At 34.8% G+C, this 27,066-nt stretch overlaps 1 protein-coding gene across 11 annotated transcripts in view; it reads right to left on the bottom strand.

Annotated features, from left to right (window-relative positions):
- LOC125650138 (basement membrane-specific heparan sulfate proteoglycan core protein-like) overlaps nt 1-27,066 on the bottom strand; it is a 251,179-nt gene that overhangs the window by 86,015 nt on the left and 138,098 nt on the right. For all 11 annotated transcript variants that reach the window (XM_056153518.1, XM_056153520.1, XM_056153516.1 and 8 more), the window contains 11 exons: nt 17,805-17,932; nt 17,529-17,711; nt 17,319-17,414; nt 15,638-15,721; nt 12,944-13,089; nt 8,756-8,867; nt 8,528-8,641; nt 6,958-7,085; nt 5,371-5,519; nt 2,696-2,766; nt 1,028-1,168 (listed from right to left, as the gene is read on the bottom strand). In XM_056153518.1, the coding sequence (XP_056009493.1) occupies nt 1,028-1,168; nt 2,696-2,766; nt 5,371-5,519; nt 6,958-7,085; nt 8,528-8,641; nt 8,756-8,867; nt 12,944-13,089; nt 15,638-15,721; nt 17,319-17,414; nt 17,529-17,711; nt 17,805-17,932 (1,352 nt within the window). The remainder of the gene's footprint in view (nt 1-1,027; nt 1,169-2,695; nt 2,767-5,370; nt 5,520-6,957; nt 7,086-8,527; nt 8,642-8,755; nt 8,868-12,943; nt 13,090-15,637; nt 15,722-17,318; nt 17,415-17,528; nt 17,712-17,804; nt 17,933-27,066) is intronic.

Here is a 27,066-nt window from a genome sequence, read left to right as displayed (position 1 = left end):
TTATTAAGTAATTATCAATCATTATTTTAATGGGTTTCCCTTCCATATCCCTGTTTTTAAACTAATTCACATGTGTTGAGATTTGGCACTTACTTATCAAGCAGTATTTTCACTAGTCATGCTTGCGTTTTGCCTAGTTTTTGTTCAAGATTCCTCATTGTAAAAGAGTGTATAGATTATGTAAAACATCCATTGAGGATGAATTTCAATTTTATACTTGTATGTCCTTCGTACTACGAGTTAAGAAAAAAGTACACAAAGTCATATTACTGCAAAAATCCAAGTCCATTCAAACTTGTACAGTTACTTAGTATTAATAACCTCAAGGTTTTGTGCAACTAGGCAAATTTCTATATGAATCATTCATTTATCTTGATAATCTTTTAACAATGAAGAATTGAATTAGTTTATCCCAACAGTCATACCAATCGCTCAGGTAAATTTAAAGAAACTATGCACCCAGTTCGTGTGCTACATGTTCAGTGATAGAGAACATATGTAAATAGTTAAATATGCTTTTTCACTTTTTCAAATCCTATCACTAATGAATTCATTTAAAGCTGGAAGTTTTCCAGTTTCATGGGGCTTTAATGAATATTTGAAGGTATATTTGGATTCAAGTATAGTGGGAAAATATGTTAGGAATTTTTTGATATTGAATTAATGAGATGGTGATGCAAGAATACAGTGATGTAAGGCTGCAACTGTGCACATTTTTTCCCGCACCATGAATCGAAGGTTTTTTAAAAGGAGTGGATCTGTAGCTCTCCGATATGTCTAAGTATTTTCTCAGAGAGCTACAGATTTGCAGCTTATTTCCTAAATGTTTAGAAATAAAGATAAATATTCACAATCATTTAATACATTTTAAAAGTACAATGATCCTGTGTGATTTGCTGGAAATTATGCAAGCTTAGAGGGTGCAATAAATTTCTATACCTTTTTATCATAAACAAGGCTTGGAATTTAATATTGGTCATCTAAACTATTTTCAAACATTTTTTTGTGGAATTACAGCACACTCTACCTGGGCTTTATTCCAAGAGGTACTGGTACATTGGTTGGTGACTCCCATACAGAAACATCGCAGGCAGCCAAAAGGATTGGCAGCATCCAAGTAAAATGTATTCTCACGACACTGATCACAATTCTTTCCGACAACATTGGACTAAAATGAAAATACATATTTGAAAATTAAAAAGACAAACAAAATTCTCTCACATTTTCTATATATCAGCATATAGATCTACCTATGTTTTGTTTATAGCAGAAACCCTATACGGTTTCATAGATTTTATTTCCAAAAACACAGACCTTTCAAATTCACATAAAAACAGGTTAAACCACAACTGTCCTAATGAGACTAATACCACTAGCAGCATTTGAGTACCATATTGTTTCTTTAAAAAAACCTTTTACTGTAGGTTCGTAATTTTTTATTGATAATTTTTTCAGTAAATAATTGTAAATAAATTGTCAAATCTTTGAATTCTTCGTATTGATTTCTGCTGGTCTTTGGGTTTATTCTGACCTATAACAGAATGGGGCCTTATCCAGGATAAAGAATTATCACATTTATTGTGAGGTTAATTTCGAGTTTTCTGATTTATTGAATTTCATACCCAGTAGAAATCAACATGTTTTCGGTCAAAGATTTTCTTGCCTCACTGAACGTTTAGGTTTTTGATGCTTTGAAAAAGGATGAGTTGATTAAATTAGCCATACACTTCGGGTTAGAGATTAAATCTTCTATTAAAAAAACAGAAAAGATTAGAGTTAAGGTTGCTGAAAAACTTTTACAAAAAGAAATTTTTGAAACAAATGACTTTCCAAAACAAATAATTGAATCAACGAAAATGACAGAATTTGAATTTCATTTGGTATTAGAAAAATTAAAACTAGAAAGAGAAAATGCAATTTGAGAAGATGACATAATTTGAATTTCAGATGAGAGTTAATTGTTTCAAGAGTATGATATTCATATTAAGCATACCAAAGGCAAAGACAATTTTATTGCAGATGCCTTGTTAAGACTATCATGAATGTGCTGCATTTCAGTTTTAATTTTATTGCTTTGATTTGATGTATATTATGTATTCAGGTCTTGAGTTGTTAAAGAATTAAGTTTTCATTGACATCTCACTATTTTAAGGGGGAGGTGTTGTGTAATACTGTACAACACCTGTGGCCTAGACAAGATCCTATACATTCTATTTTTAGTGTTTGTCAGGGTTCAATAGAAAGATGATGTAACACTTGTTTGCCATAACACTATATTATCCACAAAATTATTATAAATAAACTTTTAAATTTGTTGTAATAAACACTCTCATTTTTCAGTAAATAATTGTAATCTTTGTGATTGATTTCTGCTGGTCTTTGGGTTTATTCTGACCCATAACAACATCTACATCCTGTTACAATATTAGTCTCCTTAGAGTACATTATCAGTCTCCTTACCCTACACCCTGTTATAATATCCAGTCCTCTCACCTTACATCATATAATATCAGTCTCTTCGCCTTACATCTTATAATATCCAGTCCTCTCACCTTACATCTTATAATATCCAGTCCTCTCACCTTACATCTTATAATATCCAGTCCTCTCACCTTACATCTTATAATATCCAGTCCTCTCACCTTACATCTTATAATATCCAGTCCTCTCACCTTACATCTTATAGTCTCCTTACCTTACATCTACACCCTGTTACAGGATCAGGCTGTCTGCTGTAGCTGCCTCTAGAGTCACAAATATCTGGTACTGCAAAATAAAAACAGTTCATCATAATGAAGTAAACTATCAACAGTTGAACATGATTAAAAATCATTGAGATGTGGCAAACTCAATTCAAACAAGAGGTATTGTGAGCAATGCTAACTAAGAATGCCCCCACTTACCCCAATCCCCCAAAGGGTGTTGTTAATGATATAAATTAACTCTTTCCTGAGTGTAAAAAAGAAAGGGCATTAAAAAACCTTGGGTAGTCTCTTCTCTAGGGAGAAATGGATAAGAGATGAAACCATATTGCTACTTCGATGTCCAGTGCACTTGACCTTTTGACCCCAAATTCGATAGGGAATATCTTCATCCATGGGTAGTCCATATGTATAATAAAGTGACTGTAGGTGGAAAGGATAATGCTTTAGAGCCCGGAAACCATATTGCAACTTTGCTGTCCAGTGCACTTGACCTTTGACCCCAAATTCAATAGGGAACATCTTCCCATGGGTAGTCCATATGTATGATATGGTGACTGTAGGTGGAAAGGATAACGCTTTAGAGCCCAGAAATCATATTGCTACTTCGATGTCCAGTGCGATTGACCTTTGACCTCAAATTCGATAGGGAACATCTTCGTCCCGTGGGTAGTCCATATGTATGATATGGTGACTGTAGGTGGAAAGGATAACCCTTTAGAGCCCAGAAATCATATTGCTACTTCGATGTCCAGTGCATTTGACCTTTGACCTCAAATTCGATAGGATAGGATAATGCTATAGAGCCCGTAAACCATTACGTCTACAAACGGACAACCTGATTCCAGTATACCCCCCCCCCCCCCCAACTTTGTTGCAGGGGGTATAATGATCCTGCTAACAGTGAATCCATGAACAAGAGTCCCATGGGTCACTTTACTCTCCTGTGAAGTAATATTCTACCATCTCAAACAATATCATCTGAATATGGCCCAAATCTTGCCATACAGAGCATGGGTGTAAAAAACTTGAATCCACACTGCATAATTAATACTCACACATGCTAATTAATGAATGAAGGTACATCTTCATGATATCATATCATATAAAAAAAACAGTTTGGGCAGATTATGCTTTATAAAAAACTTTGTGTAAGCGTTATCTCCTCAAAACCATTTTTTACTATATACCCATCAATGTATCGTTCTTTGATACTGTGGATTTCACAGCGTGTGATCCGTTTTTCCAGATCACCACACTGTGGTTTTCTGATTCCGTATCAGTATCCTCCGAAACTGATGCCGTCACAATGCATCAACGCAACGTTATTTGTGGAAAATATTGACTGCGTAACAAACAAAACTGCGTACACAAAACATAATTTCATGGTATGTCTGTGTTTTTGATAATTTGGATTACATTTATTATCTTATAAATGTGGATTTAAAATGCATAAGGGGGTATATAATAAATTTATCATTACTACAGTAACTTGATCCGAAGAGTTGGATCATGTCCCGTTGACAGGCGCGGATCATCAGATCAAACTCGACGCTTCGCGTCTCGTGTGATCTGATGATCCACGCCTGTCAACTCGACGTGATCCGACTCTTCGGATCAAGTTACTGTAGTAATAATATTTATATATCCTTATATTACATTTTTTATATAACATATGATGTAATTCATTTCATTTAAATACAACAAAATCATGAATCTATCATACTGCTAAGTAATATCGTTAGGTACATACATGAAATTTGCAATGTGATGTTGTGCCTGGCTGTCATATGGTGTGGGAAAATTCATTTGATAAATGTCGACTAATGAACAAAATTTTGTGTTACAAAAAAATCAAATTAGTTAAACCTTATTGTTTCCTTGTTGTTTTTAAGAAGATTACTAAAGAATTTAAAACACTGAACCCACATTATGACCCTGCATGGAACCCAGAGTTTATGATGTGTATAAATCAGATGCTTGAAATTCAAATTGACATACTGAAAATTTCTTTCTATCTTGTTGACTGTATTTACCAAAATTTCAATTTATTGCCGAACTATCACATGTTTACTAGTTTAGTAGGTTTCAATCCGCCTACCTCAAGTTTAGACAATGTAATAAACATTAAATAAAATACTAAGTTTGTTTTCATAGTATTTCTATTAATCAGAAGTGGTTAATAAAGAGAGTAAACTGACAAAAGTCACTTTATATCATATATTCAATCCAGTAAAATGCATTTCAATGTCATTTGTAAGGGTACAACGGTTAACTGTGAGATAGTATATCACGTTTAATATTATGCTATGGTTCAATACACAATACTTTACACTAAACTGTGGGTTGGTATTTTCGGTCTGGATTAATTTGAACCATCCGATTTGGCTTTAAAATTATGTTGTAAGAATAGTTTCTGGTAATGGAAAACATGGTGCCAACTGTGATGCTGAATATTTCTCACCTTAAGACCCATAAAACTCCAATATGGGTCCGTGCAATGGAAGTAAACTATAGATCATGTTGATCAAATATAGCTTGGACAAACTCTATTAGTCACACAGATGGAAAGACAAATCAGATGAATAGACTAATAATTATAAGGCATCCAAGAAAGATTTCGCACTGAAATCAACACTATCCCTCTCCCAGCAAGTAATTAACTTACAGTTCACTTTGCGACAATAGTTTCCAACGATGTTTGGTCGGCCTACGTATCCTGTAGCACATCTCTCACAGTTTCTTCCAATATAACCTGGCTTACAGGCTGTGCATGTTGGTCTGCCATCAGAATTCAGGACACAAGTTTCACTGAACCTACATCAGATTATACACTCAAAGCTTTCATGACAATTACTAAAACATTGAACACTATAAAAAATCCCATGACAACATATTGGAAATCTGTGTGTGTGTGTGTGTGTATATATACGTCTGTGTATCCATGCTATACACATACACTTTACACTATACAATTGGGTTTACCTGAACATGGAATCAAAGGACAAGAAACCAGTTCCAAAGCACCGTTTGGAATATGGATTAAATCAAAAGTCATAGGGCACTGCCATCCTTTTACTCCACATGGAGTAATCTCGTTAAACTTATGACAAAGAAACGTGTGGCATAAATACATATCAATGACCATAATACTATTAGTTACACAGTTAGTTAGTGACCTGATACGGAAAAATACATGGTGTGAAAAGAAAACCCGTATCGGGCGAGGCGAAGCCAGGCGAAGCCGAGCCCGATACGGGTTTTCTTTTCACACCATGTATTTTTCCGTATCAGGTCACTAACTGACTGTGTAACGAATTTATCACGTCGAAGACCTCTAACTGTATATGTGGGGGTCTATATCATACAACTTAGTCAAATGTCTTTCCTTTTGAAACGGCTGCAAGTCGAACCCGACGATAAATAAAATTACTCGCCCAATACGGATTTTACTCGCATGATACGGTTTTTTTCACGGCGTCATGTGACCAAGATCTGACCAATCAGATTTCAACAATTTTGTCTGAGGCGTGATAAAGAGTTGTATGACTGGCCAAGGCTTGTCAGTTGTTATCTTATAATTCCAGTAGCATTCTCCTTTTCACCTAAAACTTATGTCATGGACACTCTTCCATTGAAGTTTCATTGCTAAACTCAAATTGCATTTGATATATTGTGAAGCCATTTCCTACTATTTGTGACCTTGACCTTTGACCTAAAACAATAGGGTTATCCTAAGTCATGGGAACTCTTCATGTAAAGTTTTAAGCTCACATGGTATAAGAAGTATCATCCAAAATTTATTTCTTACAATGACTTGTTTGACATTGGACCTTCTGACTTCAAAATAATAGAGATCATCCATAAGTATTTTAAAGACCTTAAATGAAATTTCATTACTAAAGCCTAAACAAAATTGGAAATATCTTGGAAACTAAACATAGGCCGCAATTAATATCCCTCATTTTCACTGAAGCAGGGGACAATATAATGATACAACTGTACTGTCTTAATGTATCAGGGGAGCGAGAACTAGATTGTTTCATCCATAAAATTTAACATGTTATGTCAGAAAATTTTAAAACTATCAAAGTATGAAAGATATTGCTGAGGATTCAGAAAAATTTCACTGAGCTTGCATATTCACTATATCCATGTTCTTTATGAGTTTTACTGAATCTTACAAAGATACGAGGGAAAAGGATGATTCAAATATCTGTACAGCACAACTGGATATTTTGACAACAATACCTACTGGTTTGTGGGAGTGGTTAGAGGACAGGGGCAGGGTTTGCAAGCATCAAGAGTTCCAAGTTTGGCATCTCCATAGAAACCAGTGGCACAACGCTCACATTGTCTGCCTTCAGTGTTGTGATCACAGAACTGAAACGAAAATATTTGATGACTCAGTCAGTCTGCTGAGAACTTAATTCACATATCACATGCACTAGTACTAACACCACAGAATTCATCGTTAATCACATAGAGGATTGATTGTTCTTTTCCCAAATCTACATTTCCATTTTCAACTGCAGGATTAACTTTCTTTGTACTATGAAAGGTGTAACTTAGAAGGAAGGTATGAAACCTTGACCTTTGACCTCATGACCAAAAACTTTATTCTTTTCATAATAAACTATCTTTATATGCATTATAAAAGCTCTGTGTTGAGAACTGTTCAAGACATCCAATCACACCAAAAAGGGATGACGGACACAGACAAGCAGACGGACATATAATCCACCGAGGGTGGTATATAGGCATCTTCCTTAAAGAAACAACTACCTTTAATATGAAAGCTGCAATTTGAGAACTTTTTATGATACGATATCATAATCATGTTGTATTAAACTAACAGTCTGTTGTGTTCTGCACTTCGACTTAGTGACTACAAAATCTTTAGTTGTCTTCCTTTAATCATCAACTATCTTAGTTTAAAATATAAAAGTGTATACTGAAAAACTTATTGTGTCACAAGGATAGTAAATTTAGAAATTGAAGGTCTATTGTGACCAACTACATGACCTCTAAACCTATCTGTGTCTTTGATGGTCTACTACCTTTGTATGAAATATGAAACTTATTGCTGATATTGTGTCACAAAGGAAGTGATGTTGGACAGGTGGATGGACAATATGATTCCTAAGAGACTTGAATTATCAATATAAAGCCTTAACTATAAACATGTACCAGAAAAAACGTATACAAGGTTCACAAAGTAGCAGGTACAGTTGCTACAGTCATCTGGCCCAAAAATAGATGATTTCAGCACGAGTCCCAAAATCTGGCATTCAAATAAGGAATGTATAGGAAAACCCCAACTACGTTTGATCTGATCCAAAATTGCTTTGTGTTGTACGACAGGGGCATGAAGTTGGCATAAAATAGCAAAAATGTAAAAATCAATGAAAAAATTAATAAATTCAGGGGGGTTTCCTTTCAGGAAACATACATCCCATGCGTCGAGCAAATTCATATTCAAATACATTTTTCATCTTCTATTAACACACAATATATATTAATTTCATTTTGCTTGACAGATGGGCACATCTTTTCCTAAGCAATAATCTGAATGAAATTTAACAGTTATCAAGCTCTTTTTGAAAAAAACATGGAAAAAAGTCTTATTTATGACATAATGCTATCAAATAAGCAACAACTTTTGATTTATAGTATACTTGGCATATATTTAACTTACCTAAAACACAGATCAAGCTTTCTTCAAGACACATTTAACACAGAGAATTTTTTGGGGCTTTTTTATGTAAACTAATCTTGTTCTTAATAAGACGTAGTAACAATCGTATGCGAGAAGTAAAACTTACTCTACAAGTTCCAGTGAGTGGGTCACAGTCAGCTGAATGTCCATAACAGTTACATCTTGTACAGATCCCCAGGTATGGACCTTGTTGTACTCTTGTGTAACCAGGGGCACAATCCTATATAGTCATACACATTTACTCATCAACATGCAACAAAGTAGTGCTGCTATAAAATACAAAGACTTAAATGAAACCACAGGTGCCTCCATTTGTAAAGTAACAATGTCCTACCTGACAAGAAAGTCCCGAGTAGCCCGGGGGACATTCACATTTCTCCACATAAACAGCTCTGCCCAAGCCTGTGGTCTCCCTTACACCACTGCTCAGCTCTATATTACCTATCCTGGAATTATGCAAATTAAAAACTTTTAAAGCTTACTGCTGCTTAAACTAGGACAGTCAGTTTATATTAAAAAGAAATAGGGTACTTTGTATCAAGTTTAACCAATAAAGGATATGTATAATAACAGCCTCTCTGGGCCCCATTAAACTTCAAATTTTGACCCTTTAAAGATAATTCATTTCATAAACGATATCATGTCCAATAACGTTTCACATAACTAGTCATGAACATACATGCCAACTATCGAGATTACTGAGGGATTCTCTTGATTTTAAGCATTGGCGAAAGCCTCTCCCATTTACTCAACAAGAGGCCCATGGGCCACATCGCTCACCTGATTCACCTTGGCCCATATTTAAAGATTTTCCCTATATATTCGCATGTAAATTTTTGATTCCTATTGTGGCCGCAACTTACTGCCTGTGGGCCCATGATTTGAACAAACTTGAATCTGCACTATGTCAGGAAGCTTTCATGTAAAATTGTACTTTTCTAGCCCAATGGTTCTTGAGAAGATTTTCCCTATATATTTGTATATAAAACTTTGATCCCCTATTGTGGCCCCATCCTACCCCCGGGGGCCATGATTTTAACAATTCAATGATTCATAATTAAGCCATAATTTGTAGAACTTTGCTTAAGGTAGTATCAGTCATCATCAGGCTGTGACATACTCTCTTTGCATAATATAAAAATGGACGAAGTTCAACAACCTGTAATTTTCTCAAACTTTGAAGGAAATCAAATCCTTGCCACATGCATATCTTTCATACCCATGAACTGTGGAAGGAAAAACAGACAAATCATGTACTCTCAATTCCTCAAACCTCACTAAGTTCAATAACCTGTAATTTTCTCAAAAATTGAAGAAAATTAAAATCCTTGCTACATGCACATCTTCAATACCTATATAAACACTCTGTAAAATAAGAAGGTTCTCACTTGAAAACTGTGGGAGACGTTAACTGAACAAATCGTGTACTCTCTTAGTAATATATTCTCAAAACGGATTAAGTTCAACAACCTGTAATTTTCTCAAAAATTGAAGAAAATCAAAATCCTTGCCACATGCACATCTTTAATACCCATACAAACTGTAAAACAAGATGGTCCTCACTTGAAAATTGTGGGAGGAGTTAGCCAGACAATTTATGTACCCTCCATATAACAATAATTTACAAATAAAGAGGCAAAACTCCTCCAAGAAAGGTTGAAATGGATCAAAATTGCAATAAGATTTAAAGTGATCCACAAAGAAGTTACATAGCAAGTTTCAGCTTGATTTGTGATAGAGAAATGAAATTAGAAACAAACAAGATGTGTTTGTGAAACACAAATGCCCCCGATAATGGCCTATTCCAAAGATGGCCAATGTCACAAGGACAAATATTTTGGTACCAATAGAAAGATCGTCACAAAAAATGCTCATGTGCAATATGAAAGCTCTAACATAAATTTACTATTTAGAACTTATGACCAATGTCAAATTTTTAAAAAGTAGGTCACACTCCAAGGTCAAGGTCAAACGTTTTGGTACCCACAGAAAGGTCTTGTCACAAGGAATACTCATGTGAAATATCAAAGCTCTAGCTGTTACTGTTCAAAAGTTATTAGCATGGTTAAAGTTTTCAAAAAGTAGGTCAAACTCCAAGGTCAAGGTCACAGGGTAAAAAATCTTGGTACCCACGGAAAGGTTTTGTCACAATGAATACTCATGTGAAATATCAAAGCTCTAACACTGAAAAGTTATTAGCAAGGTTAAAAGTTTCAGACAGAATGACAGAATTACACAGGACAAAAACAATATGCCCCCCTATCTTCCATCTCAGGGGCATAAAAAACCCGGAATGGATGGACGGACAGACAAATGAATGTACATACAGTAGGGATTCCCTTAAACAGTTTCAGAGGGGCGCCCCGCCCTGCCGCCTTTTGCCGCCACCCCTCTGCCCTTTCCCAAATCTAAAACCAAAAAATCGCCGCCCTTTTGTCATTGAAGACAACACAAAAATTCCCCTTTTTGTACCCTAATTACAAACGTCTGTTTCTTTTGTGAAGTTCGTTTTAGATCATAATCATGCAGTATTTGACCAGGTAAATTGAACAGATCGTAATTGATCACTTGTGTCTAATCCGATAATTGGAAGCACGTGATAACGGTAAACATCTGTCTAAGTATGGTATCATTTTCCAAAACAAGTTTATACTATTTCAATCTTGCGAAATTTGTTCGGTATGATATTGTGACAAGTTTTTTAATTTGAAAAAAAAATGGTGACCTTTTTCTTTTCATCACTATATATATATGCATTTACCATTTTGCTTTTACGGTGAACCGCTTTGAATCGGTACACGACTGTTAAGTGAACCTAGCTAGCTAGATGCGCGGATTGGCACGCGCTCTTGTGTACCACAAGAAGTATGAAGGAGATATTATGAGCAGTTTGAGAAAAGTCATTTGAAACCCATGTCATTTCGTGGCACACCATTCTTTCACTGCTTTTATCACAATTAAGAGAGATGTCAGTTTTATTATCAATTTGAGTAGTAATTCCCCAGCCATTTTGCACACAAAAATACTTGGAAATTCATTTTTAAAACACGAACATGAAGTATTCATCTATGGAAATAACATTCTTAATAATATCTAGAAGATTGTTAAAAATTTTCTGATACGTCAAAAGTTGTTAGGTATAATATCTATAATTAGCGATATGTAAATCAGATAAACAAGAGAGACAACTCAATTTCGCAGAGATCGTGTGACGAGACTATTTTACCGTATCAAAATAAAATTTAGATATTACGGGTAGAATATAAATTAATACATATCAATTAACCATGATTCCGGTGTCAATTGACTCTGTGCAATATTTCAAAACAAGGCACAGAAATTCCTGAAACATCGCGCAGCTTCAATTAAACTTTCAAATGACGTTTTTCAGTGTTGATCTTCCGTACGAAAATTTTAAGTGATGGGGAATTGCATGTATTCGATCAACAGCTAACGAAAACAGGAGTTAAAATGTTTTCATTTATGAGTAAAAAATAACTTAAGGTAAGGTTTGCGACATTTTGACATGTAGCGAACAAAGTCATGTTGCATATCAGTATGTTCAGTAGGAATTTATCTTTTGAAAATTGACTTTTTTAAAAAAATCGCCCGTGTTGTTTTTTGACCAGATGGGCTTAATTTTGTGATGTTTTACATTTACGTGATCTTTATACAAACGGGAATATTAGTGTTATAAAAACTAATCGAGGCAAACTTATGGGGTAAAAAGCTGGTAGAATTCTTAATAAGAGTATTATCTATAAGATTATACTAGTTGGTAGAAAGTTTTTATTTTAAAATACAAAACATAGCACTTTTTATATCTTTAATAAAATTTTAATTGGTTGCCATGGCAACAAAAAATGCATATTGAGCAGCTTTACAAGGTCTACGTCAGAAAAATTTCACTTAAAACATAATATTTGGACCATAAACATTTATGAAACCATATAAAATTACTACCCATCGGGCTTTGTTTCCCTGGTAACAGATTAAAAAGAATTATTTGATTCATTGTTACTTTGTTTTATAATTGTACAATTTTTTGAAGAGTGCATTGAGCATTTTCATGAAAACCTTGACTTGTGAGGATGTGATGTTTAATGCCCCGAACAAAGCAAGGGTTCCCTTCTGCCCCTGTCTGAGGTACTAATTTTCCCTGCCCTTTTGAAGCTGCTGTGGGAATCACTATACAGACATCGCTGTACCATAATAAGTCCTGTCTAAAGGCGGGCGTATAAAAAATGATATACGTAATTTTGATTTTGTCTGAAAACACTCAGAGTGACACTGTTTAGTGATACCTGGAAAATGAAATTCATGAAATTCCTTATCTAATTAAAACAGTGTTGATTATATATTCAACTTCTAGTGCATTTTAGATAAATTGTTCATTTCTTGTACTGAATAAAGTGAAATCTATAAGGACCACAGAGAATGCTCTCTATCATTCGAGACAATGAATATTTGCTTCATCAATAATGATATTCCACAATCATTTCTATAAGTCCATATTCAAAACCTGGTAAGTGCCATGCTGGAGTCATAGTGAGATCTGACATAGATGTACTCCAAGTTTTCAAGCACCATCATGAGGTCCTCCCTGGTAGCATACTCCAGGACTGGCGTATCTCCTCTACGAGGCATGTCCCCTTTTGTCCAAGCACTCTATAATACATATCACAAAACATTTGTGAAGTTGGAGAAAATTAAAGGAAAGAGTCAGATTAAATTTTTAAAAAATTCTTATACTACACAGCATGATAAATCACAATAAAAAGGGAAATTTTTACCCCATGTTAACAAACTTTTAAAAGCGCATTAAACAAGAAGCTCACAGGCCTTATTGGTCACCTGAGTATTAGTTAAAAGTATCACTAGTCCTAAGGACTATGAGATCTAGAAAATAATCCCTGTTTTGAATACCTAAGCTAACATTCAGCAAAAGTATAAAAACAAGATGTGTTCTTAATACTTACAAATGCCCCTGAAAGTGTCTATAATATATAATAGATATATATATATATATATATATATATATATATATATATATAATTCAATAAAAAAGCAGGAAAATATACAGTTCCAAAATATAATTAAATCACTAGCGCTTAACATGATATGACTACTTTGGACCCATCCTACAGTCAAAATCCTGGGGTTGCAAAATTCACAATTTTGGTACATCCTTTTCTGCTTTTCCAAATATGCATTTAGTTTTGATATCTATCAGCAAACTTAAAGAAATCTTTGAAATAAAGAAGACATTAATCAATATAGTAATTTTAGCACTACCCTGGAACCAAAAACTCTCACCTACTGGGATCATGAAATTTACAATTTTGGTAAAAGACTACCTACTCCTTCTAGATATAAATTTAGCATCAATAGCATTAAAGAAGATGTTTTTAAAATGTTTTACACATAAATACTATATACCAAGTTTGGGCCCATCCTGGAGTCGGACCATTACAATTTTGGTAGAGGCCTTCCTGCTTTACACGAAGATGTGTTCTTAGATGTGTTCTTTAGTTTTTTTTATATATGTGGAGTTGTAAAGAAGATGTTTGAAAATTGGTAAATTTCTGACAGTTTTGCCCTACTCCTAAGGACTTGGGGGTGCAGGAGTCCTGAAATTTACAATTTATATCCCCCTTGTCTCAAAGATGCTTCATATCAAATTTGAAAAGAATTGGAATGGCAGTTATCAAGAAGTTAGAACATTGTGTATCATCTGTTAAGAAATGAACATAAAATAATGAATGCAGACCGATAAGGTCACCTGATTGACTTGAGTGACCTAAAAATGATATGAAAGAAAATGTGTGCTTGGTGCTTCCAAAATCAAAATGTATGTAAAAACCTTTTTAAAAATATGGCATGCCAATTTTTTTTTTTCTGAAACCCTAAATTTCATGAAATCTGTGGCATTCTTGTGGTTTAAGTAACTTACATTTATGATTGTGATCATATATCTTGAAATAAATTTTTACTAAGTTTCACAGTTTTAAGCTTATTTTGAAATTAAAGTGAAAAATGTGGCCAAAAGGTGCCCTTATCCTATCATGCTCTTTGGATGGAAATTGGCCAAATAGTTCTGGTGAACATATCAAAATATGAAAAGTTAAAGAGACACTACAGCTCATTTTCCACATTTTAATAAAGTGTTTTTTAAAACATGTATTGATAAAATGATAAAATTCATATCGATACTGACAATTTTGAACAATTGGGATGCATCAATTTACTCTCAACTGCGTTTTGAAGATCGTTCGGAATTCAAAGGTTTCTTCATTCTGACTCGGACTTTTGAATGCTTATTTACATCACGTGGTTTTGAATGACAGCAAAGGTGTTGTGTAGGAAATTATTTAAATTCCCCTTCAAGGAGGTCCACACTCACCTTTCAAGTATAAGAGTATTCCCTGCTCCTTAAAATAAGTAATTATATCAATCATTATTTCAACAGAAACCCTTCCATGTTCCCATTGACCGATGTTTTTACAACTAACACGTGTCGTGTTCAGATAAAAATAGCACTTACTTTTAAAAGTAGTGTTTTCGCAGCTAATCTCAATGGCAGATTTAGGGGGGGGCAGGATCCCCCCTCCCATTTTACGCCACAGATTTTGAATGAAAATCCAAATTTTGCACCAGAATGGTCGATTACTGTGGCTAATCTTTGACTTTCACACTCCGTTCGGAATTCCTAGATCCGCCACTGAGTTACATGGGTTTCTCCGAACTCTTTGTTTTCCAACGGTCAAACTGATACCATGGTAAATTTTATTTCACGTATGAGTTTTATCTCATTCTATTTTTACCTCTTTTCTCACAGAATCTGTCAAAATTCTAGATCTATCAACTACACTTTCTCTCACTGGACGACATGCTGCACTGTTTACTGTCTATGCGCATGCGTCTGAAGACTGAAAGGAGGAGACTCGATATTTTTTGTATAGGCCATCAAAAAGTATTAATTTTTACGTTAAAACGATAATTTTTAACTTTAGATAAGTGTTATTTTCGCAAAGTTCATACTTTCAACAATGCAACAAAAATTGAGAAAGCGCTAGGAAAATTGTCATTTCATGATTTTTGCGCAAAATGAGCTGTAGTGTCTCTTTAAAAAGACGGTCCACAGAGAGGCACTGCACAATCCATGATCAGAAAAGCTCAAAATAGACAAACAATATTAGATAAAATGTAATCTTACAGGCAGTAATGGAACTTCAAAGCGAGTTTTACCCTCTGGGACAGCAATGGTGGATGATCTGTGGTAGATTGTAATGCCGTTGCCCTGAAAACAAATATAAATGTTAATGTACTGACTGTGGCCTAATTAAGAAATTCAAGTATAACCACAACGTTACCTTACCGGTGGACACAAGAAATACCTAATACCCTCAGAAGAGTTACCTTATCGGTGGACACAAGAAATACCTAATACCCTCAGAAGAGTTACCTTACCGGTGGACATAAGAAATACCTAATACCCTCAAAAGAGTTACCTTACCGGTGGACACAAGAAATACCTAATACCCTCAGAAGAGTTACCTTACCGGTGGACACAAGAAATACCTAATACCCTCAGAAGATAAAACTCCGTTTTCAAGGTCATATTCGAAAAAACATGCAACTTTCACTTTTCATGCCAGGTGCTTGGCAAAGGAACAGTCACTACCTGTGTTGATGCAGCGTCAGGAATCGAACCTGAGCCTTCAGATTGTGAAGTGAAGCTATAACCACTAAGCTAATGTGACAGGTATTACAATTAATATAGAATCAAGTCCTTCCAAGTACCTCATGATTGTACCTTCTCCAAAAATTGACACTGTACAGTAATTCTGCCAAATCAGGGTGTTTTAACTTAATATAATGTACATCCTTCAGTAATGGTCAATTTCTATTATCGTAAATACTGTTGCATTAGCCTAGCAGTTAGGGTACTTAAAGGCCTAGGTTTTCAACTGGTTGGTTTTCCTCAGGTAAGTTCAGTGGGGGGGGGGGGGGGGGGGGGGGGGGGGGGGGAAAGCTAATTTAAGGCAGGTGTGAAGCCCCAAGCCCGGGGAAACCCTGCTAGCTTGTATATACCGTCCCAAATACACAGGATGTTATCTGTGTTACCTGCATTACCTGTACATTTTTGTGAGATTGAAAAATTCATGGTAGTCATTTATCTTGCACAAGTTAATCGAAATGTTGATAATTAAATCTAATGAATAAAACATGTAAAAATTAAAACTCGATAGATTTATCTATATAAATGAGAACGTTAGGCATTGAAAAATTAGGCAGAATATTCTTTTTGAACAAACTATATATATAAGGAAGCTTTCATACAAAAAGTGACTCTTGAGAAAAGTTTTTAAGGTAGCTCACTACACTAAAGCTTATACTCTGTATGACACCACGTCACAAGATGGCAATTCAAATGTTTTGTGAAATTATTTATATCGATCGAATTGTTTGTCTATCATCGTAGCTCAGTGGTTAAAGCATTGGGCTGGTGAACCGCAGATCTCAAGTTGAAATCCCCCAGAGTCTTTCGTTCATATGTGTTGAAATAATTTTTCGGAAAATCATGTTTTTATCCAAATTTGTATATTTTTTGCCTTTTCGGCATATATACTTATAGTATATCATCATATCTTTTATAATTAAATCAATTCGTACTGATTTGAGAAACTATTTCTGGGTGTAGTGAGCCCCCTTAAACACTCTATCTTCACAATTTTCCACTAATAAGGAAAGATGGAGATAGGCAACACTACTCCTACAACTCCTACAACATTTTAAACAACAGGTCTAAAATTTACAACAACAAAAAGTGTCTGCACATCATCGTTATCAATCTTTCTTTCTAATTCAATATAATTATGTAAAGTGTAACTCACTCTCATTATCACATCAGCTTGGTCTAAAATTTTGGACTGATCTCTCCCAAGGGAATAGTAAATATCATAATGCAAGGTTCCTCCATAGCTTGTAAGCTGAAAAGAGAAAAATATCTTAATTCATCGGCACCTACCAGATATCAAATCAAAGAAATGAAATACATCACATGAACCTCATTTCAGCAAAGATTTACAGATCCTGCTATGTACCCTTTCCCCTAAGAATTCTCCAGGAAGCGACCAGTAGTAGATTCCAGGGGGCACCAATCTTAGTCCGTCTCCCACCTGGTAGAAGCCACCATATTCTCCAGTTGGCAGGTACTCAACATAACGCTCATCAATTGGCAAGGATGAGTTCAAATTCACCATTTTCAATTCACCAACTAGATCAATCTGTAACAACCAGACATCAAGTCTTTCAATGCATTTATCCAGAACATCAACTATCTTAAATTCAAGAGACTTGCAACAACAGATCCTCCTCACCTTTGAAATCTGTAAATCAGAACTATAACACTGGGTAGTGTGTCCAAAACAGAAGCAGTTGAGGCAGTCTGTGTTGATGGAGGCTTCTACATTGAATTTGGGAGGTTCACATATGCCCTGTGGTGTACCTAAGATCATGAAACATAATTCAGTAATTATCCAATATGGTCTTCTCCCTTCTTGTGTAATAATATACAATTTTAGAATAAGATGTAGATTCTATTGTCTCTAACTAACATTCCTGATCTAGATACTTTCAGAGTGCTGAAAAAAAAATCATACATGTACCTCCCTCAGTCTAGACTGTCATACGTAACCCTTCAGTAGACCTCTATAAAAGTTCACCCATAATATTAAGTCTTTTAGTGTAGTCTATGATGTTGAATACATTGCAAATATATAGCCCCTACTGTATCTTAAGTGTTAAATTTTCCTTGGCTTTGGTTGTATGATTACGTTAGGTAACATCTCATAATGTGGATATCATAGTCACTAAAAATCTGAATCAAAGTTTGGAGATAAATGTCTATACATAAAAGGCTAAAGACAGTCTAGATTGTATATAGGATATATACACGTCTATTATAATTTAGTAGCAAGCATCAAGTGTACCGTCAGGATACAAACTAGAAAGCAGATTCAACATGCATTAGTCTTTTTCTCTATCTTATAAACATGATCAGCCACATCAGTTTCCTTAATATCCTCCTGTATCAGAATTAAAAGGTATATATAGTCAAAACAATTTTTTAAAACAAGAAATAGTGCATTATACAATCTTAAAATTAGAACCAAACAAATGTAAAAGAGTAACAATGCTAATACTCTAGTACAAGTGTACATGTTACAGGTTCTCTTTTGTATGTATATATTAATTACATGTGTTTATTACAGATAATCTCCATCTGCTATAATCTTCTGTAGTCAGTTTCTTTTTCATACTTTTGTGGGTTTTTTTTAATGGTGACATGTTATGTATGTTTACTTGTGTGCCCTCAAGGGCCCCTAATAGGTTTCAATAAATCTATTCTATCCTATAGTCAAAACAAATACAATGTGTGTATAGATTAATATGGAGGCATGTGTGTTCTGTGGTACAGGGGTATTTGAGTTTTCACTGTCCTAGTTTGCCATTATACTGGGAAATAATACACCACTGAACACTCACTTTATATTGACAGCACACCCACTGATTCCTGAGCACAATACACCAATAGCAGTTCTGCAGAAATAACTTTTGCTTAAAATATTACAGAACAATGTATAAGACACCTGTCAACAAAAGCTTGCCTTTACCGACCACCTGCATTTGCCAAAGGTATTCGGTCACTATGATTTTAATTCAAATATCAAATCAAATTCTTTTGCCCAAATACTTCTACCATTAAAGTGTTGTAGAATTCATCAGATTTTCACCACATTGCAATGACTTGTCATACATACTTATTGTATTATCAGATATACCATAACACCACAACAGAGGGAAACTGATACACCCCTGGTACACTTTTGGTGTTGTATCAATTTATGCAAGTTAAAATATTACACTTATGTAAATCAAATCTGCATTGACATTGCTATATGACACTCCCTCTAAGTGGCCTCACATCACATATAACACTCCCTCTAAGAGGCCTCACATCACATATAACACTCCCTCTATGTGACCTCACATCAGCAGTTCATTGACATTGAAGTCTAGAGGGCCCTATGGAAAAGTGACATCCTTTCTGCAACATTGTTTACAAAAGTTTCCAGAAACTCAAACTGTAGTTTCAATATAAATTCAAGTAGCAGTGATTCAGAAAAGTATAGAGACCTGAATATTGTTTTTCAGTTGGCAATACTTCCCTCTCAATTTGAGTCACGTACATTTCCACATATTCTCACAGCTAACAAGTTTCAATGACAACCAAAGCCATGTCTATTGTAGAAATGGCATCTGAGCTTTACTAATGACCACAACATTCATCTATCATATAGCTCTCACATTGGTAACTCAATTCACCAATTATTCAAGTCTCCTTCTTGTAATACTTCAAAAGTTACGACAAATAAATAGACCTAAAACCATATGCCCCATTTCTGATCTGGTGGACATAAAATTGAAGTGATCGAATACTTTTGGCACAAAATCTGATATAGATCTACACCTCATACCCTGGTAAACATTTGTTCATCTTACAGTTGGGGTAGGTACAAAGTCTTTTGCAACCTAGATGTTTCCCATGAAAAGACAGACAGCGTATAGTGTCAAATCTACTATAACCCAGGACTTCCTTCACTTTCTCTACAAACGAAAAAATTTGTAGTTTTATTCCCTTGTTTCCAAGCACATTGTTTCATATACAGCATTATCAAATAGAGAGAGAGAGAGAGAGAGAGAGAGAGAGAGAGAGAGAGACAGAGGTGACTCTCAATAACTCAAAATTCAAGGGACCTTGATAAAATTTCAAGAGATTAATAAGAGTTTGAGAGATCAAAGGCTGATAGGGTTAAAATTTTATAATAGAGAGGTCTATCTGGTCATCATGAAAATTATACACAGTATAATTATTTATCCCCAAAACAAAGCACAGGTGTAGGGTTAAAACTGACCAATTAAACAATATCTACCCCCAAATAGAAGCATAGGTGTTGTGTTGCCTACACATAGCAACTTAAAGAGATTGGAAGTTTGCTTAATATTATAAAGAGAAGATTTCACTTCAAGAAATCAAGAACTGCAACTTCAAGCCATCAAGAGTCACCTGTATATAATGTATAAAACTCGTAAAAAAAAAATTCATTTTATATTTGCATTTCATACTGTGACAAAAACATACCCCTTTTAAGATCATGGTAATGCTGATCATATCCAATCTGGCCATATAACTCTATAACTTTGTTAAAAAATAACAATTTGTATGAATTCACTACATTGTCAATTATATGATAAATTTATTGCATTGTCAATAAGAGGCCCATGGGCCACATTGCTCACCTGAGTCACCTTGGCCCATATCTTAAGATTTTCCCTATATATTCGCATGTAAAACTTTGATCCCTTATTGTGGCCCCAACCTACCCCCGGGGGCCATGGTTTTGACAAAGTTGAGTCAGGAAGCTTTCATATGAATTTCAGCTCTTCTGGCCCAATGGTTCTTCTTGAGAAGATTTTTAAATGACCACCCTATTTTTGCATTTTTGTGATTATCTCCCCTTGGCCCTTCATTTGAATAACTTTTAAAGTCCTTCACCCAAGGATGCTGTTTGCAAAGTTTGGTTGAAATTGACCCAGAGGTTCTGTAGAAAAAATCGAAAATGTGCAAAGTTTATATATAGACAGACAAACAGTCAGCCAGACAGACGACAGACAACAAGTGATCAGAAAAGCTTACTTCAGCTTTCAGCTCAGGTGAACTATTAAAAAACACAACATGAGGTCCATTGGGCCACATCTCTTACTTGAACAGTTGCATTATTTAAGTAAAACTTGAAGTGAAGCTACTACTATCAGTGATATCCTTAAAAGACCTGAATTGTCATGCGAGAAATTTCACGTATACTATGGGGTAGTTAAGACTGTTTCAAATCGCGATTGAACATCAGCAGTCTTAAAATTTGTAGTGAAATGTTCAATTCTTTAAGAATTTAGTTACGCAAAAATAATTCTGTTATGTGGATCAACAACCCAAAATCCTGGATGACCAGCAAAGTTTGCATATAATTGATAAGCAAAGTAAATGAAATGATAGCAGAGATGAAGAAATTCAGGCAAGTAATGAGAATTCTCTTGAATGATACAAGTTTTATGACAAAATTTTGAAATGTGTGTTGACAATTTAATTTCAAACTTTGAAAAATGAAATGATCAAAGCCTCATGTCAGCAATCCCTGAATGAAAGCAAACTACTGAAAGCATGCAACTCGAACCAAAATTAAAACATTTCTAGAAAATGATCTAATGTTCACATTCAAAAACAAGTGTATATGGGCCTCAATGCTCACCTGCATCAAATTGGCCCTGCTCTTCTTCAGAAGATTTTTAAAAGATTTTTTACCCTTTTATTCCCATGAAAATTTTGATGCCATATTATAAACCCACAAAATTTTGATCCCATTTTACCAACCCACCCTAGCTGCATAGGATTTTAATTACATCCAATGTGTGTACTCTGCTTAATTTCTATTGAAATTCATTGCCTGCTTGTGAATATATACATTCCATCCACAAATTCCGCAATCTACTTCACAGCATTGTTGAAATTGCTGGATAATATGATTGATTTTTACCTTTTATTTAGTTTATTAAAACCATGAGAAACATCTCATTGGTGTGGTACAGATATATAATAATCAAGTAACAATATATACTAGCGAGTATAATCATGTGAAAAGAGGGGCCTCCGTGGCCGAGTGGTTATATAGAGCATCGCGCTCCAAATCACACGGCCTCTCATCTCTGGTCAGCGCGAGTTCCAATCCCGCTCCTACCTTTAAGTGAGAAAGTTTCCCAGTTTATTTTCGGAAGGTCGGTGCATTGTACCTGGCTTCTCTCTTCCACCAATAAAAACTGGGCGCCACCATATAACTGAAATATTGTTAAGTGTGGCGAAAAACAACAAAACAATCAATCATGTGAAAAGAATTATGTGACCAAATATGGAGGATGGACAAACATAATATTTTATAAGTTTCTTCGGCTCGGTGCCTTTATCAGAAACCTTGTTAAAAGTGGTGCAGACCTGCCGACTGGAAGTGAATTTTTGTCCTGTGACAACTGGAAGTGATGGACATAAATGTCAAACCAATAACTGCATTTATAGACTAAATCATCCACACACGTTTCATAATTCGATCTCAAATAGTTTGAGAAATACTAAAAAGAAGAACACAAAATTCTAGTCATCTCCTATGCATGAAAGTGCATAAAAACACACAAAAACAACTTTAAACTTCATTTCGTATACTTTTACATCCCTAAATAATATTTTTAGAAAAAGAGAGAGAAAATTTTACTCATTTTCTGTCACTTCCAGTGACAACTGAAAGTAATATAAAGATGTGTTTTCCCCTACAATCACAGCAGCTCTTTATTGCCCAATATCCCTGAAACCTTCACATCCCAATCTGAAAGTGCTCTAGTTAAAAAGGGTGAACAAAGAAACACAGAAAGTGGTGCAGAACTAATAACCGATATGAAATTTGGAAGAAAAAAAATGACTTTATTCTAGATATAAGTAGTATCAATAAAATAATTATGTCAAAATCCTATCAAACACTTAACTACTCAAGTCTCTTAACCACAAAAATTCGATGTGTAATCTGCTTATGCCTCAGAGAAAATTACATACAAAATCAGCCATATTTGCCAACAGGAAGTCAATTCTGACAAAAATTCAAAAACCCCTCTAGATATTTTCAATAGCTATTTCTGAAAGTTTCATGAAAATCCACTGAACCACTTCCGAGAAATCCTGCCGACAAAAGGGGAAACACAACAATAGACCGTAGAATCACGGAAGACTTCAGTAAAATTACTTTCTTCGGTTTGTTTAACGGGAGATGAAGTTCGCAAACATTGCAGGAAAAAATTGCAATTTTTGCGAACTTCATTTTCCATTTAACAAACCAAAGAAAGTATTTTATCATTAAAATGACTTCACCACAACATCAATATTACTAACATATAAATATCCCCTATTGTGGCCCCATCCTACATCCTGGAATCATGATTCAAACAAACTTGAATGTGCACTACCTGAGAATGGGCTTTTTGTTCTTGAAAAGATTTTAAAATCCCCCTCCCCCAATACATTCTAATACAAAATTTTAATTCCCTATTATGGCCCCACTCTACATCCCAAGACCATGATTCAAACAAACCTGAATTTGCACGACCTGTGGGTGCTGAATACTAATCATGGCCCTGTTGTTCTTGTCGAAAAGATTTTCTTCCCATTAATTCCCATGTAAAACTCTGAATCCATATTGCAGCTAAAACCTATCCTTGTGGCATTGATTCCAAGAAACTTGAATATACACTACCTAAGGATGCTGACATATTATGACTAATCATAGCCCAGTAGTTCTGAAGAAGAAACCTTTGGCTCTGGTGAGCAAAAAATGATGCAGAAGTGTTGGCATGGCAGAAAATAAATGACACATTTGCTAAGATGGCAAAATTCTAAAGGAACCACAACTGGTATCAAACATGTGATATCTCCTGGATCAGCCAGAAAGCTCCCAGAACCGTGCATCCAAAACATGTCAGCCAGTTGAAAATCTCCAAGATCCCATTATCATAACCAAAACTTAAAATGATAAAAAAGAAGTCATTTCTCAAGTAAACCAAGCCCCATGTTACTTTAATTAACCAGATTAGACATGCATGGATGATCAGATGATCAGTGACTTGTGTTTGTTCATTACAATACATGATTATAATTATTAACCTAATATGGTAATAGCTTTGAATATACTGCATATAACCTAGATCTAGATCCCTTAACAACTCAGATTTAAAAATATGAGTGATGCAACATTGCTAATACTATGAAGCTGACTTACCAAATTTTTCAATTACTTAAAGTTGAACAATGTATTGATTTACAATATTAAATTATTACATTTTATCTTCAATATTTTCCACAGCGTCTTGCAGCTTTCCAAGACTGTATCATGTATATAAAGTATTTGTGGTTTTGACAAGTTTTGCTATAGTCTATTCAAGATTCCATTCTATTTTCACGATTCATTGATAATTTTTCTCCCTTTGGAGGGGGTTGTCGGTCCTCATTCGACAAATGTTGAATATCTTCTAAAAGGATAAATTTTAGCAAGTCATAATTATTAGTTTAGCTGATACTAGTTGACAGTTAATGATGGACAGACATGTATACATTCAAATTTTCATCAGAAAACATCAAATGACCCTATTATTTTTCAGCTGAGCTAAAACTGAAATAAGTTTACATCACATTTACAATTATCCAAAGAAATTGACATTAAATTAGGGCTGTTCCAGAAATGATCAAATGGGGGGGTTGGGCGGCAAACGATATTTTTTTGTATGGGTGGTCGTAGTTTTTCATATTTTAATTGGTCCGTGGTTGGACTGTTAAAAAAATATTTATTATGGGTGGTGGGTAGTTTCTATTGTTTTAATTTGTGCCATGTGGGTGTAGAGTTTTCAGAATATTTTTATTGTCGCTCTTGTCGTGTTGGTTACAAAACGTCGGAGGGAAAATTGAAAACGTGCTTTCGAAATGCTGCTTTCGAAATCGGAAATCGGAAGTAACATAGAACTATTCGAGTTGTCGCTCTTTGCAGCGCATAACTTTCCATAACGGCACTCTTCAAATTAGAGGCGCGTTTAGTAGGGTCCCTTTGGATGTGATGGCGGCGAACTCTGTTCTGTAGATTATTACAGTTTACAGTGCATCGATTTTGGGAATATTTTGAAACCAATAGGTATTCCGTTTTCTAATAAAAATAGGCAAACCTTAGTTGATTTATACGAGGGTACCGATGCATTATATTTATCAGTCGGTGTGATGGTGATATAGAGGCCTCTGGGTGCGGGCTCCATTAGAAGACGAACGATTCGTGGAAAAACATATCCATACCCATTTCATGATAATAGCATCGTTTGGACTCCCAATCTTTCCAACATTCCCGCCATAGATGCCTTTCATTGTTGATGTGACATCGTTTCTTCAGAACTACTGTGATACAATGTCGCACAGGCATTACCGCGTCATTGACTAGAATGTTTGTCCCGAAAACCTCGCGAGATTTGTACCGTTTTCATTTTTAAAAATATTTTTGTGGTGGGTCTGGTTAGTTTTTTTTTTTTTAGATGGGTCATTGTAAAATGAGTTTATTAATTTGATGGGTCATGGGGTAATTTTTTATTTTTTTTTTTATGGGTGCTTGGTATATACAAAAGGTGCCTCCCGACCCCCCCATGTATTTATTTCTGGAATAGCCCTTAGCTGTAAAGAGACATTGCTTACATTTCAAATGATAGAACAAACTACATGCTATCATAACATGCATCAACAATTTGAAAACTACTGTAAATCACATTTTATTTGAGGGACATTATTTACGCATTATTTTTCAAAACTAACTCTTTGCTTAAATTTGTTTCTTGCAAATAAACTCTAAAGCAACAAGTAATAATTCATGAAAGTTATGTCTTGTCTTGTGAATAAATACATCATTGTGTCCACATGGATATAAAGGTCTCACAAAATAAAAGTGATCTACAGTACCCTCTCCAGGAGTGCTATATCATCAAATAATTTATTGTGTTTACCTAAGGTCATATGCGACGTTTCTGCCACTTGTTTGTAAACTATTTTTTCATCTCCGCAATATGAAGATTTCTTGTATGATTTCCAAAATAGGCTTAAATTTCATATTGTAGTAATATAACTATACTTCATATATATTGGCCTGATTAGCTCAGTGGTCAGATCACCTAACCAGTAATGCAAGGGTCTCAGGTTCAATCTCCGATTTTCTCCCCTTCTTTGCTACAATAACTTAGTAATGTCCATATATAAAACCTTCTGTAATACACAAGAGCTTACATTTTTACTTGCCACATCCAGGTTTCATCAAAATATGCTAACTCTAAAACAGACCTGGTAATAAACCCCAAGAATATTTGCAGAAGCAAGATAGGATGCAAGTGAATTGTACCCGAAATGTCACAAAAAATCATATATTATTGAGAAACGTCATTTATGACCTTAAACCCCAGCCACACATAATTACGATTCTTAAAAAATAATGTTGGAATCGCAGAAATATCATAAGAGCAATGTGAAACTGATTGCAATGGTTGTGCACAATTATATGCACAAAATCAGTTGCACAAAAGTTTTTAACATATTCAAAATTTTGGGCATTTGATTTCAAATCATAACTATCTGAATACTAGCTGTATCTAGTAAGATAATTATTAAATGGAAGATGACCAACTTCTGAATTATCTCTGCAGTACAGTAGTGCTACAAGAGGAGTAAGTATGGTAACGAGTTGTGTGTCATGACAGTTGCTCCGCCTTGATAGATCCATACTAGGATATAAGTTGAAAACCATTCCTGAGATCATGCGTGACATATGCTTGATGGGGAAATCAGAATATTAACCTACTACCAATTCATGGCATGATTGAAATTTTAGGTCATAGTATCATCAATCAGTTGGAACTTGAGCAAACAATTGTATACACTTCAAAACTTGTGCGATCTGCACTTTTATAATC

This window comes from Ostrea edulis, chromosome 1 (genome assembly GCF_947568905.1).
Source record: "Ostrea edulis chromosome 1, xbOstEdul1.1, whole genome shotgun sequence".
NCBI classification, from domain to species: Eukaryota; Metazoa; Mollusca; class Bivalvia; order Ostreida; family Ostreidae; genus Ostrea; species Ostrea edulis.
This window is presented reverse-complemented; position numbering and strand designations above follow the sequence as displayed.